This window comes from Vicia villosa, linkage group LG6 (assembly GCF_029867415.1).
Source record: "Vicia villosa cultivar HV-30 ecotype Madison, WI linkage group LG6, Vvil1.0, whole genome shotgun sequence".
Lineage (NCBI taxonomy): Eukaryota > Viridiplantae > Streptophyta > Magnoliopsida > Fabales > Fabaceae > Vicia > Vicia villosa.
The window spans coordinates 106742894-106757752 of record NC_081185.1 but is presented as its reverse complement, the minus strand read 5'-3'; the positions used below and the strand labels follow the sequence as shown (position 1 = coordinate 106757752).

Below are 14859 nucleotides of genomic sequence, written 5' to 3'. Positions count from 1 at the left end.
TAGCTAGTATAAATGATTATCCTTCCTGGTGTGATAATCATGAAGAGATGTTATATCTTAATGTACCCTTTCATGTACTCTTGTACAATATCTTAACCATGTAGGATTTGAGTGCCTTAGTTTTTAGTAGATAAAATATAGCCCATGTACTCAATATACCTCTTATTAATGAGATAAAGTGATCATAAGAGGAACAGAGACGACATGGTGTTTTGGAACACCTTGCGTGTACCCAAATTAACACAAAGCTTTCTCAAGCAAGTATCATACCTTATGTAATTCACATTTGATCCTATTTAAGAAATTTAAGGGGCGGGAAAAAGAAGTCATCCCCTCCATTTACTAAAAAAAAAAAAAAAAAAATAGAGAAGATCCTAGTAACTAAATATATCCATATGAACTATGCATACTATATGCTAATAAATGCACTCTATTGAATTTATGTCAAATGTACACATACATTGATTTGAAAGTTGCATGGGCTGTTAGTTACAACACGGATCATCTAGCCGCGCATTTACTCTCACTCTGCATCACACCAATTCAATTGAACCCCACAACAACCAACTACCTATACTATAACTTCATTAATTATATCATAGTTAGGCACAATGTCACTCTTATATATCTAACCTCTCATACCACACACATCAAATCCCATTTATTCATCATCCAAACCAAACCTATGCTACCATTTCCATTTCACCATGAAGAACACACAAACCAAACAAGATCAAGAACAAGAACAAACCTTAATGATTCCACCAAAAAAACAAAGACACACATGCATAACTTGCTTTTGCATACTCTTGTTACTTTTATTAATCTTGGTAACAGTTTCCGTTGTTCTTGCCTTAACCGTTTTCAAGCCTAAACAACCAAAAACAACCATTTCTTCCGCTACTTTACAATCAATATCACCCCGCGTATCACTTCCTGCTATCGACATACAAATCAACGCTACTCTCGACATCAAGATCCTAGTCGAGAATCGAAACCACGCTAGCTTTAAACACGAAGATGGAACTAGTCTTTTGTTGTATAAAGGGGTTGAAGTTGGAGATACAGATGTTTTCCCTGGTTTGATTCCAGCAAGAAGTTCTACTATTCTTCCTTGTAGGCTTATACTTGAAGCTGATAAGTTGGCTTCTAATATGACTGGTTTTATACAGGATTTATTGCGTGGTCAACTTTCTTTGCAAACCGTTACTAGGATTCCTGGAAAAGTTACTTTTCTTGGGTTTATCAAGAAACATATTGTCGCTGTGTCTAACTGTCAATTTGTTTTTGGTGTTCCTGATATGGAGATCAAAAGCCAAATTTGCAAGAATAAAGCTAAGTTTTGAATGAATCTGGATTGTTTGCAGTCTCATTGCACGCAGTCAGAATGATCAGATCAGATTGTCTGGCCTAATCAGACAGACACTGCGTGCAATTGTATAATAGGTTATATGGTAATTTCATACTTTACTAATATAAATACTAGTTTTAGATGTATCAATATAGTTGTATGCTTATGCTAGAATATTAGAACTTGGTTGTAGTTTTGAAAATTTTGGGAATACTATTTTGAGGAATATTTTTTATATGTATTTTGGGCATATTTTGACTTGGTGAATATTGAAACATGTTATGTGATGGCATAGATAGAAAAGAAGAAGACCATCTTCACTGCATGAGGATTATGAATCTTGACTTTATTTCTGTATTTCAATAGATATTGTTGAATATTTTTTTCCTATAGTGGAATTAGATTATGTTTGGCTTCAATGAGTATTCATTTGTTTTACAGTAATTTTTATGAAAATGAAAGGAAACCATTTTTTTTCTTTCCTTACCTCTTAAGGAGCTAAAATCGGTAACATACCCTGAGAAACTGCATAGTCCAAGAGCAGAAGGAACAAATTATAAATCACTTTCATAAAAACTTATTCCAAACTATAAACTACTATTTGCCTCCCGTTATAAGATTTTTTTTCTTTTACCTATATTGAATAACCGATGTTTATTTAATATTTTTTTTTTTTTATAAATATATGACCAAGCATAGGTAATCACAATATTAGTATTTTTTTCTTTCATACTTTTATAATTATTTATTATTATTTTTAAAATTATTTTGATTTCTCTTTCTTATTTTTGTCGGTAATAAATAATAATTTAGTAAATTATTTATAATTTATTTTTTACATATAAGTTAGTTATATATTTTTGATAAATAAAAGCTAACTATACTTTTAATTTATCAGAAATAGAAAAATGACAAAATTTTCAACAGAGATGATAATCAAGAAAAATAAATGAGTCTCTTAAAAAATACTCGCATGAATAAGAACCTAAATTCATATTTTTAGGCATAACCAATAAAAAGTGAGAAAATTGACATTTGTTAAAAATTTAATTTCGTTTTTAATTGTTATCATTTTAATTGTTATCATGGAGGTGGTTGGTTTAATGGAGGAGAGAGACGATTTTATTTTAATTTTTTAATTAATAAAGAAATATGATTGATTGTGTAAATCTATGTGTTATGGTTGTGTCCATATAAAAATTTTCCCTTTAAGTACCTCTAACTACCAACGGTATTGTTTCTTAAAAGATGGAAAATTGTCCACAATCCCACAATTATATTCCTACTATAACAAAATCTTTTCATAATAGTCCAACGTATTTCCGCATTTGGTTTTTTTTTTTCTTAATGCAAGATTTCATTGAGATATCTTTTCATAATAGTCCAACGTATTTCCGCATTTGTTTTTTTTTTCTTAATGCAAGATTTCATATCCGAATACAAGCAAGCTGAAGACAAGGAAAAATTCCAAACTAATAAAAATGAAGATAAGCAAGTAACAATAAAAGTTTTTTTTTTAAAAAAATAACTATGAATTAAAAAATATTGCGCAAATAATCACATTTTAGAAAAAATTACGTAAATAACCAAGGGTACGTTTGATTTGCAAAATATGAAATACTGGACAGAACAGTACTAGACAGTACAGAACAGTACAAAACAACTTTTTGTATTGTATTGTGTTTGATGGTTACTGGACTGGACAACTATTTTCTCGATTTTGCTTGATATGTCTATACATCAGACAAAACAATATAATTTCTAATATATTATTATTTATTGATGTTTAAAATATAATATTTATGAATGAAAATATTAAATAATAAGGAGGAAAAAAGATGAAGAAATAACTTTTTACTCTACTTTGTTTAATATGTTTATGCAGCAGACAAAATAATATAATTTCTTATATAATATTTTTTTATTAATATTTTTGAATCAAAATATTAAATAATGAGAAGGGAAGAAAAATAATAAATTGAGATTTTTTTCTCTACTTTATTTAATATGTCAATGAACCGAATAAAAATAGTTTAATTTTTATTATAACATTTTTTTTGATATATAACATATTAAAAAATGTATTTATGAATTAAAATATTAAATAATAAGAAAGAGAGTAAAATTTAATTTTTTGATATTTTGTTCATAATTAGTGCTTGGGACAAAAAGTTGTCGCATGATTTAGTGGGGGACAAGAAATTATGGTTTTGTCCAGTACCTTGCCATTTTTTTGTCCAGTACCATAATTAGTTTCTGCATCAAACAGAGTACAAAAACAGTTGTCATGTCCCGTATCTCGTTTTTTATCAAATCAAACGCACCCAAGTTTTAGAAATAGCTTAACATTATTTTCAATAAATCAATGAGTAACATCACTTATATTCTTTCAACTAAATCATAATTAGCTACTTCTATGTCTTTTTCCTTCATTCACAAACACATACTTTTACCCTTGAAAAGAATCCCAAAAGCCTTGTTATCCTTAAACTCAATTCCCTCTTGTCAATTGTCATTGCACTCTTGATTCATGATTCAGGATCATTAAACTAACTTGTGTACTCGCATCCAGGTCTTGAACGATATCATTAAAGAGCAATTTCATCCACAATTAAAGACTAACTTGTGCTAATATTTACATAAACAGTGATGACATCACCCACAAATTCATCAATGTGACAAGGGCCGGCCCAAATAAATTAGAGGTCCTGTTTTATTTTTTATTTATAGTAAATTATAAATAAAATAAAATATAATTTACTTTCTAATTTTTTGGTCAAGAAACAAAATAAATATTATTAGCATAATAGTTTATTTTAGTTCGTAGTCATTATAATAACAATTATAAAAAATAAATAACAAATATTCAAATTTGAGTGAACAGGTATTGCCATTAAACCGCTTAAATAAACCTTATTAAAATTAATTTATAACATTCTAATATGATTTTACAGATTATTCTAAATTAACAAATATTTTATTAATATTTATTTAGTAAATTTAGAGTTTTAAGTAGTTAGTTTAAATAAACTAAAAGATATGAAAGAAAAAATTCAATGAACTTTTATACGGTGCACTTTAACTAGTGAAATGCCGTTCATTATTTTATAATGTTTAATATAAAAGAATTTATTAGCAGTACCAATAATAATATATATACTATTATAAGTTTTGCAGACAGTATAAGATTATTAAAACTATATAAAATTAATGATAAATTAATGTTTGGCCCAACTTTTTATCTACTTTTCTTCTCCTTATAAGGAGATGGAGGGCCAAACACATTTTTTATAAAGCTCTTATAAAAAAAGTAGCTTTTTTTTCAAGGCAAAAAATTAAATAAAAGGAGCTTGTAAAAAAGGCGTTGAAACCAACTTTTTCAGAGCTTAAAACATGTGGCCGCGGTTCGAATCCCAACGAAAGTATTTTCTTTAAAAAAAATCGCGCTAATGCAGTAAACGACAATTTTTCAATTTTTTCTACGGTTCATAACATCTAGAGTTATATTTTATTTTATTTTTTTCTTCTTCTGTTTACATCATCATTTTTGTAGATACTAGTTTTGTCCAACTTTTTATTCGTTTTGTATATTATATCTTATTTTATTATATAATAATTTTTAATAATAATATTATTAAATTTTTATACTATACACTATATTATAGATGTTAATACAACAATTAATCAATACGCATTATATATATATATATATATATATATATATATATATATATATATATATATATATATATATATATATATATATATATATATATATATATATATATATATATATATATATATATATATATATATATATATATATATATATATATAGAGAATGTATCAAGTAGGAGGATTTTTAAATAAGAGATAAGAGGATTTAATGCTAACCATTGGATTAATCAAGAGAGAGAAATAATAATTATATTAATATTTTAATAAATAATTTAATTCTCTCTTGATTAATCCAATGATTAGCATTGAATTCTCTTATCTCTTATTTAAAAATTTCTCCTACTTGATACATCCCATATATATATATATATATATATATATATATATATATATATATATATATATATATATATATATATATATATATATATATATATATATATATATATATATATATATATATATATATATATATATAACTTTAATGAAAAAAATAAAATTAAAAATAACTCTAAAGTTTAAAAAATAATCATAACCAAACAACTTTAACTTAATTTTAAAAGCTCTTATTTTTAACTTTAACTTTAAAGTAACTTTTAAGACTTAAAATAGTCGGGCCAAACGAGCTCTAATTAGTATAGCGTAAGAGAAAAAAATATTATTTTGGAGAGTGTCGTGGAAAAAGTAACAAGTATATCACCACAGAATACCATGAATAGCTACATCCTAAATCATATACCATACTATATTTTTATGTTGAAGCCCTTGGACATTTGGGGCCCTGTGCTGTGGCACTGGTTGCACAGCTACAGGGCCGGGCCTTATGTGACTTACCAAAATCTACAACCTGTGATTCCATTTGAGAAAATTCTTGGTCTTCTTGGTCCATGTTTAAAACATAGGTGTTTAGTTGATATTTTTAAAACTTAACCAAACATCAAATTGGTGAAACTGTTGAATCAGGATTCAATTACTTTAAACTACTCGAACAAAGACAAACCGCAATCAAACCACCAAAATAATTGAACCATTGTATAACTAGTTCACTGTTGAATCATGATTCCAACTACCATAAACTACTCAAACCAAGAAAACCACCGAAATAACTGGACCAACCATTGTATAACTGGTTCAAGGTTCAACAAATTGAACCGTTCAATTAAAATTGGTTTTTAAACGTTTTTCTAGTAGCAACCATGGTTTTAAATTGCGGACCGCATCACCTGATGCGGCCGCAATATTGCGGTTGCGGTAGTGTCCGCATCCGCATCAGGCCGCAATTGCGGCGTGATTGCAAATCACAATAAAAACCGCATCATAACACCGCATCGGCCGCATCATAACACCGCATCGGCCGCATCAAGCCGCATTAGACCGCATCAGGCCGCAAGAGATTATGCAATGCTCGCAAAAATTATTTGGTCTACCATCTTTTTTAATTATATCGTAGATTTAAGATATATTTTAAAAGGATTAGTTATATTCAAAAAGGTGACGAATTATTAATGAGATATATATGAAAATTTAAAGAGGAAATCGAAGATATGTGAAATAGAAAATAAATAATAAAATATCATTTTTTATATTCATAAATATGAATTCACGCCGCAACGACCGCAATCCGCATCGCAACACCCGCAATAGCCGCAACCGCATCCGCAACCGCAATTTAAAACCATGGTAGCAACTACCAAGTGTTCAAGCCCAGCGTGTCTTTGGCTCCAAACGTGCTGCTAGGGCACTCATTTAAGATGATAAGCGGTCAGAATTAAGCCGCAATTCACTTCTGTACCACGAAACTGGAAGCCATTTAACATAAAAAGTACATAAACAAAAACCGAAGATGACTGTGACTGTGATGCGTAAGTTTCACAACACACCGAGTTACTCTTGTCTAGTTGAAGTCAAAATCATGCCCGAAATTAAAATTTTAGAAAGGTGAATTCAGAAAACAAATAATGTAAATGTAATCAAGGCATTGCTGTAAAGTTTTGGAATGGGTAAAGAATCTATCAAAATCATTACTGGACTCCTAAGATTCATGGTCTATTTTGACAGAAAGTTACATCAGTTATTGCTTTCTTCCTCTTCCTTTTTTAATCGGTTGTGCATCAACTTGTTCTTTCCCGGTGACTTCAGAAAGATCCACTGCAGAATTAGAGGAATCGTTTGGGTCATTGTCATTATTGTTGTAAAACAGTTTTGAAACAGAAAATACTGAATATTTTTATTCATCAGAGTAGATCCTTTTAAATAGGCATATAACAACTATCAGTTTTCCCTAAAAGATAGCTATCCACTACTAGAGTGCCTAAATCTTAGCTATCCACTAAACAACTAATACACGACTGCCATAATTCCTCAAGACCAAGTTTATAGCAACTGACATTAATTTAAAACAGAAACAGTTCTAAAACAAACAAACAAATAAATAAATAAATAAATAAATAAATCTTAACACCCTCTCTTAAACTGATAATATCTGCAGATAATATCAGTTTAGAAACAGTCCCAATGCAATAACCAACAACTTCTTTCTTTATCTTGCCTCCATTAACGAACAAACTCCTAGCATACTTCGAAGCTTGACAAATGCAGCAGGCTTTAGGGGCTTGGTCAAAATGTCTGCAACCTGATTTTCACTCTTGCAATAAACCAATTTAATTGTTCCATCATTGCTAAGATCTCTTAGAAAATAATATTTCACATCAATGTGTTTACTTCTTCCGTGTAGTACAGGATTCTTGGAAAGTTTGATTGCTGAGTTGTTGTCACAAAAAATTGTGGTAGCTTCAACTTGCTTTAATTGTAGCTCTTCAAGAATCCTTCTCAACCAAATAGCTTGACAAGCACAAGCTGTTGCAGCAATGAATTCAGCTTCTGTAGATGACAGAGTGACAATTTGTTGCTTCTTAGAAGACCATGAAACAGCTCCTGTCCCCAACAAGAAAGCATAGCCTGAGGTGCTTCTTCTATCATCTTGATCTCCAGCATAATCACTGTCCGAAAACCCAAATAATTCCAACTTTTCACCTTTCTTGTAGAACAGCCCAAAATCTTTAGTTCCTTGTAAATAACGAAAAATTCTCTTGGCAGCTAACAAATGCATTTCTGTTGGATTCTCCATATATCTGCTTATTAAACTCACAGAATACATTATGTCAGGCCTTGTTGCTGTTAAGTACATTAAGCTGCCAACAATTTGCTTGTACAGTGTGCTGTCCACCTTCTTTCCATCATGATCTTTGTTTAGCTTCAAGCCAAACTCAGTTGGAGTGCTTGCAGGATTACAATCCTGCATTTTAAATCTGTTCAAAATATCTTGCACATACTTCTTTTGAGAAATAAATATCCCATAACCTGATTGCACTACTTCTAGGCCAAGGAAGTAATGCATCATGCCAAGGTCAGACATTTCAAATTCAATCATCATGGATTTCTTGAATTCTTTCATCATGGCATCATCATTTCCAGTGAATATAAGATCGTCAACATATAAGCACACAACGAGAAATTTTCGGTTATCTCTATTTTTAACAAAAAGTGTGTGCTCATATGGACATTTGTGAAAACCCTTTTTCAGAAAATAAGCTTCAATGCGACTATACCAAGCTCGTGGAGCTTGTTTTAATCCATAGAGTGCTTTCTTCAATTTATAAACTTTATGTTCAAATCCAACCTTTTCATAGCCAGGAGGTTGATCGACATATACCTGCTCTTCCAAGTATCCATGCAAGAATGCCGATTTGACATCAAGTTGGAAAATTTGCCAAGATTGTAGTGCCGCTAATGCAACCACTAATCTGATTGTGTCATGCCTTGCAACTGGAGAGAAAACTTCTGTATAATCAATCCCATACTGTTGCTTGTATCCCTTGGCGACCAAACGAGCCTTATACTTGTCAACTTCACCTTTCTCATTTAGCTTTGTTTTGAAAACCCATTTCACACCAATGGTTTTATGTCCATTTGGTAGATCACATAGCTCCCAAGTATCATTTTTTTCTATTGATGCAATTTCTGCATCCATAGCTTTTTTCCATTTTGATTCTTTGACAGCAACTTCAAAAGTAGTTGGATCACAGTCTGAAAAGAAAGAAAAATGTGTAAGTGCATCCTCACCTTGTATCCCTGTAACCTCATAATCTGTCATCCATGCAGGTCTTCTTCTATCACGTTGAGGCCTTTGTGATTCAGCTACAAGTGGGCTTTGATCAGCTCTAGGAACATTCTGATTTCCTTCTACTTCTTGCATATTCTCCATAGGTTTCTCCATTTCCTCATTGTCATCAAAGGCTATTGGGATACATTGTTTAGCCTCATCTCCTTTCCATGACCATATTGCTTCTTCATCAAAGACTACATCGCGACTAATAACAATTTTCTTGGTGCTTGGATTGTATAACTTATAAGCTTTTGATGCATCACTAACGCCAAGAAGAATGCATTTTTCTCCCTTGCTATCTAGCTTCTTTCTCTTCTGATCTGCAATATGAGCATAAGCAATACACCCAAAAACTCGGAAATAATCTACGGCTGGTTTTCTTCCGCTCCATGCTTCTTCCGGTGTCATATTTTGAACAACAAGTGTGGGACTTCTGTTCAGTACATGTATGCTCCAGTTAACAGCTTCTGGCCAAAAACTTTTTGGAATACAACTCCTTGACAAAATGCTACGCACCATATTCATAATAGTGCGATTTTTCCTCTCACATACGCCATTTTGTTGGGGCGTATAAGCTGCTGTAAGCTGCCTTTTGATTCCATGAGTCTCACAGAAATTTGCAAATTCATGTGAACTATATTCTCCACCGCGATCTGTGCGCAGAATTTTGATTGGACTGCCTACCTCTTTTTCAACCAATGCTTTATAGCTTTTAAATGCTAGAAAAGCTTCAGATTTTTCTTGCAAGAAATAAACCCATACTTTCCGACTAAAATCATCAATGAAAGTAATTATGTACCTCTTACCTCCATTAGAACATGGAGTAATTGGTCCGCATATATCGGAGTGAACAAGCTCTAGTGCAGCCTTTGCCCTCCATGATTTTCCTTGTGGGAATTGTTTCCGGTGTTGTTTGCTCACGACACATTCTTCACAAACTTCAGAAGGGAGTGTGATTTGAGGAAGACCAGTCACCATGTTCTTTTGTTGTAAAGTCTTTCAACCTTGCAGAAAGACATGATTGAGTATTGTCTTGTAGATACAATGGAAACATTCTATTAGCTGTCATGTTCACTTGAGCTATCAAGCCCAATTTATCATCTTCAATTCTGCAAACCCCATTTTTGACATAGATTCCATACCCCTTTTCTTGAAGCTGACCAACACTTAGTAAATTAGTCTTCAAGTCTGGAACAAAGAGAACATTAGAAATAGTTTGAACAGAATTTTTCTTTGTGTGAATGCCAATTTTTCCTTTTCCCATGACTGAAACAGTGGAATTGTCACCAAACTTAACAGAGCTGCGAAATGATTCGTCCAAGTCGGTGAATGCCTTCTTATCCCCGCACATATGGTTGCTACAGCCGGTGTCCAAATACCACATGCTTGGTTGAGTTTCTTCTTTCACGTGACACACCATTAACAGAGACACCTCTTCCTCTTTTTCTGCAAAGTTGGATTTTTCTCCTCTTTGATATCTCAAATTTGTTCTGCATTCTGACTTGTAATGGCCATACTTGCCGCATCTGTAGCATTCAATATTGGATTTGTCTAGGGACTTTGTTAATCGATGGCCTCCACGCCCTCTTCCTCTTCCTTGAAAATGGTTGTCTTGATGCTGATAATTTTGTTGGTTCACACGATCATAGTTGTTTTTTCCTCCTCTGCCTGGATATCTTCCTATACCTCGTCCTCTATCACCTCCACTAGGTGTGGTGTGATTTTCGGATACCGCCTTCAATGCTTGTTCTTCTTTCTCCTGCTGGTTAATTTTTTGTTCATGAACCAACAAGGAACTTTGCAGTTCATCAATTGAAAGTTCGTCAACATCATTAGCTTCTTCTATCGAACAGACAACAAAATTAAATTTTGGTGTCAATGATCGAAGAATCTTCTCAACAACTGTGACATCTGTCGTCTTGTCTCCATGAATCCGCATCTTGTTAACAATAGCCATCATTCTTGAAAAGTAGTCCGTAACTGACTCTCCTGATTTCATTCGAAGTAATTCAAACTCCGAACGAAGTGCTTGAAGCTGCTGCCTTTTTGTTCTCGTTGTACCTTGGTATTTCTTCTTCATGGAATCCCAAATATGCTTTGCGGTGTCCTTGCAAAGAATGGTTTCCAAAATTGATCTGTCAATTGCTTGGAAAAGATAATTCTTTGCTTTGAGATCTTTCAACTTTAGTCCTTCCTGCTCCGTCTTTTGCCTGTCTGACAACGCAGCATCTGCTGCAGGTTCTGCTACGCCAGAAACAACAACCGTCCAATATTCTTTGGACCTCAAGAAGTTCTCCATAAGCATGCTCCAATGGTCATAGTGACCATCAAAGCGTGGAATAGATGCTTGCACAAAGCTATTTTCAGAAGCCATGTGTGCGGAAAAAAAAACTACAGTTTTTTCCCGATTCTCTCCCTCACAGTATTTTATCTCTCAATTTGCAATCCCTTTTACGTAACACAAGCTGTGATACCACTGTTGTAAAACAGTTTTGAAACAGAAAATACTGAATATTTTTATTCATCAGAGTAGATCCTTTTAAATAGGCATATAACAACTATCAGTTTTCCCTAAAAGATAGCTATCCACTACTAGAGTGCCTAAATCTTAGCTATCCACTAAACAACTAATACACGACTGCCATAATTCCTCAAGACCAAGTTTATAGCAACTGACATTAATTTAAAACAGAAACAGTTCTAAAACAAACAAACAAACAAATAAATAAATAAATAAATAAATAAATCTTAACAATTATTAACAAAATAAGTGAGAAATCAGCACAATAAAAAAAGGCTAAGAACGTAAATGTGTAACATCGAACTGCTACAGCTTTCAAGCATGGTATCAAGAAGCAATAATTTACAGTTGAAAAAGCTTGATGTTTAACATGCTTCATGCATATATTAAGCTGATTAATGCTATTAACGTGCACCTTCTGGTCCCCGAGCCATGAACGTAAAGAATATATTATTAAGTTTTTCCATCTTCTTAGCTTCTTGTGCTTGGTCTGTCTTATACTTTAGACACTGGTCAAAAACAACAACAATCAACTTTAGGAACAAACTAGTATGATTTATGGAATTCAGGCTTTAAAAACACACAAGGTAGATAGATAGAATGAGTACCTGTCGATCATCAGTAACCTTGAGTACCAATTTTCCATCACAGTGTCTATACTTGATCACATACCTTGTCTACACTTCAAATTAAACCCCACAACAAACAATTAGAGCGCAATTGAAGTATAATTAGAGTAACTGATTAAGCTGATATTATCGGCAACGGAACAGATGATGAAAAAAAATGGGAAAAGTTGAAGAGGAAAGTCGGTTACAGATTCAGGATCGGCGCGGAATAGCTGAACGGATCGTTCCAAAAAATCGTCCCACGAAGTAATGTAAACCATGTTCGCATGAGGTTCGTCAAATTACGTAGCTGGCGTTTTTTTATGAGGTTCGTCGAGGTTCTTCTATTCACACCCTATCACTTTCTACGTGTGCATGCTGGGCCTACAATAGGTTCTTCTATTCACACCCTCTCTTTCTTTTTTTTCTTCAGCTCTCTGTTTCTTTTTCTCCATCCACTTTTCTTTCTCTCTTTTCTCTCTTTGCTTACCGTATCTTTCACATTCTTCGTTGTTTTTTTCTTCTTCATTTTTTTTTTCATTCTCTCATATTTATGCTTACCATCAACGTTTTACATATCTTTGTGATTTTTATTTTTTATTTTTTTAAGTTGTAGATCTACACGAAGAAGGAACTAAAATTTAAAACAATATTAAAAGTGTAAGTCTTATCGTTTTTAGTTTTCTCATGTTATAGGTCTATATTAAGGGGACAACTTCTCTACCCATCACAAAAAGATGGGTAGTGTACATTCCACCAATCAGATGACACCATTTAATTTTTATGTATTTAATTATTTATCATATAGAATAATTGTTTGATGTTTTCAATGCATTTTACACTAAAGGTAACCTTACCCACCTTTTTGAGGTGGGTAAATAAGAATTCACCCTATATTAAAAGTGTAAGTTTTAACATACAAGATTTCTCTTTTTTATTTTCCTCAAATATCCACATTGTTTGCTTGTGTTGATGTTTGTACACATATTTTTCTACCAAAAACATGTTGAAGACAAGTAAAGTAAGTAAATGTAGTTTTTCTTCATCTTCTCAATCTTCTTCATTTCTTCACTCTCCTATTTGTTTTCTTTTTTCTTTAATATAACAAATAACAAACAATACTTAATGGAGTTTTAGATTTCAAACAAATTCATTTTTCTTCCCTTTGTTTTCTTTTCAAGTTTCTTTTTCTTTTTTGTTATCACATTGTTTCGTATTTGTTGTTGGATCTTCTGATTTCTTTTTCAAATTTATTATTGTTATTTATGTTGCATCAATTGTTTTTTTGTTTTGTTTTTTATCTCATATGTTTTGTTTGTATTTTATTATCTATATGTTTCTCATATATATGATTTGTATTTGATCGGCTAATGTTTGATTTTTTTTACTTTATATCATCTTTGACAATTGTGAGAAATTTGGCAATTATCTTGGCAAATAAACTATATTAATAAAGAAATAGTAATGTATATGCGTGGCGGTAAGAAACCATTGAGAATTGAAATTAAGATGAGAGGCAGCCCCGGACGTGAGGTGACTCGAGGGATCAACGACTCTCGGCGTATCCGGTCGATGGAATAAGTGAGGGCCACTTGACTCTTCATTGGTTGGATAAGTCTCTAACACCATGGCTTTGTTCCCAAAGAAATTCTAGGAGAATTGACGGGGTGCAAGTCAGAGAGCTAGGCGGTCAACGCCCCATGAAGCATGCCAAGGGATAACTACCAGAGAGATTTTGTACGACACGAAGCCAGAGGAGCGTCAGAAGTATGCCAACCTCAATAAATGCCGGTCTTAATCCCCTCGACATCTGGATAGAGAAGAGCACTCTCGAAGAAGGTCTTAGCCTAATCAAATCAGGCCATCTCAACCTCCAAAAAAAGATTCAAAAACACATAACAGAGGTCTGACGCATCTTAAGCCAAAGGCCCGACCTTCTAGAGCCAGTCGAGCATCAAGCCACCCGGATACCACATATGAGGGAAGTGTCTGGCATACATTTGCGCCTAGCTACAAAATTTAATTAATGTTGCTATTATACTCTTATTGTTGTGCTTTCTTTATTGACCCCTTTTTAGAGCACAAAAATGCAAATGCACATTGCAGCGAACTAGAGAACAACCAATGCAGTTGATGCCCGTCATAAGGACACATGAGTGTTATCAGAGATGCTTTATATGTCTGAATACAACATTCAAAACCCCCTAAGCACTTTGCACACGCGAAGATTCAAGGGTGTTGTCGGATACACTTCGAGCGCATGGCTACAACAATCAACTTCTCAAAGCGCCTTGTATGCCTTTATAATTCAGGGGTGCTGTCGGACACTCTTTGATCGCCCAATTACAAAAATCAATTCCCCCATCACCTCGAGCACCTTCAGAATTCAGGGGTGTTGTCGTAGACGCTTCGAGCGCCCGAATACAAGAATCAAATCTCCACATCATCTTCTGCACCTTCAGAATTTAGGGGATCAGTCAGATACGCTTCAAGCACCCAGCTACAGCAATCAATTCACCATCATGTCTCACACGCC

At 32.9% G+C, this 14859-nt stretch overlaps 2 protein-coding genes across 2 annotated transcripts; one reads left to right on the top strand and one right to left on the bottom strand.

The window, feature by feature from the left end:
• Positions 1 to 590: 590 nt before the first annotated feature.
• Positions 591 to 1776, top strand: LOC131612046 (uncharacterized). The gene has a single exon (XM_058883866.1). The coding sequence runs from the start codon at positions 708 to 710 to the stop codon at positions 1344 to 1346; it is 639 nt and encodes a 212-aa protein (XP_058739849.1). The 5' UTR covers positions 591 to 707; the 3' UTR covers positions 1347 to 1776.
• Positions 1777 to 7018: 5242 nt separating this feature from the next.
• On the bottom strand, positions 7019 to 12607 carry LOC131609498 (signal recognition particle 9 kDa protein-like). The gene is made up of 4 exons (XM_058881203.1): positions 12533 to 12607; positions 12324 to 12392; positions 12131 to 12224; positions 7019 to 7177 (listed from the first exon to the last, which is right to left on the bottom strand). Exons 1-4 carry the CDS (start codon positions 12602 to 12604, stop codon positions 7101 to 7103), a joined length of 312 nt encoding a protein of 103 aa, XP_058737186.1. The 5' UTR covers positions 12605 to 12607; the 3' UTR covers positions 7019 to 7100.
• Positions 12608 to 14859: the final 2252 nt, after the last annotated feature.

What these genes read in the sequence shown, in the direction of transcription:
- LOC131612046 (XM_058883866.1), top strand. Translation starts at nt 708, where the DNA reads ATGAAGAACACACAAACCAAACAAGATCAAGAACAAGAACAAACCTTA.
- LOC131609498 (XM_058881203.1), bottom strand. Translation starts at nt 12,604, where the DNA reads ATGGTTTACATTACTTCGTGGGACGATTTTTTGGAACGATCCGTTCAG. An exon ending in AGGTTACTGATGATCGACAG is followed by an intron (nt 12,225 to 12,323) that starts GTACTCATTCTA and finishes GTTTTTGACCAG; the next exon opens with TGTCTAAAGTATAAGACAGA. An exon ending in CATGGCTCGGGGACCAGAAG is followed by an intron (nt 7,178 to 12,130) that starts GTGCACGTTAAT and finishes CTAATTCTGCAG; the next exon opens with TGGATCTTTCTGAAGTCACC.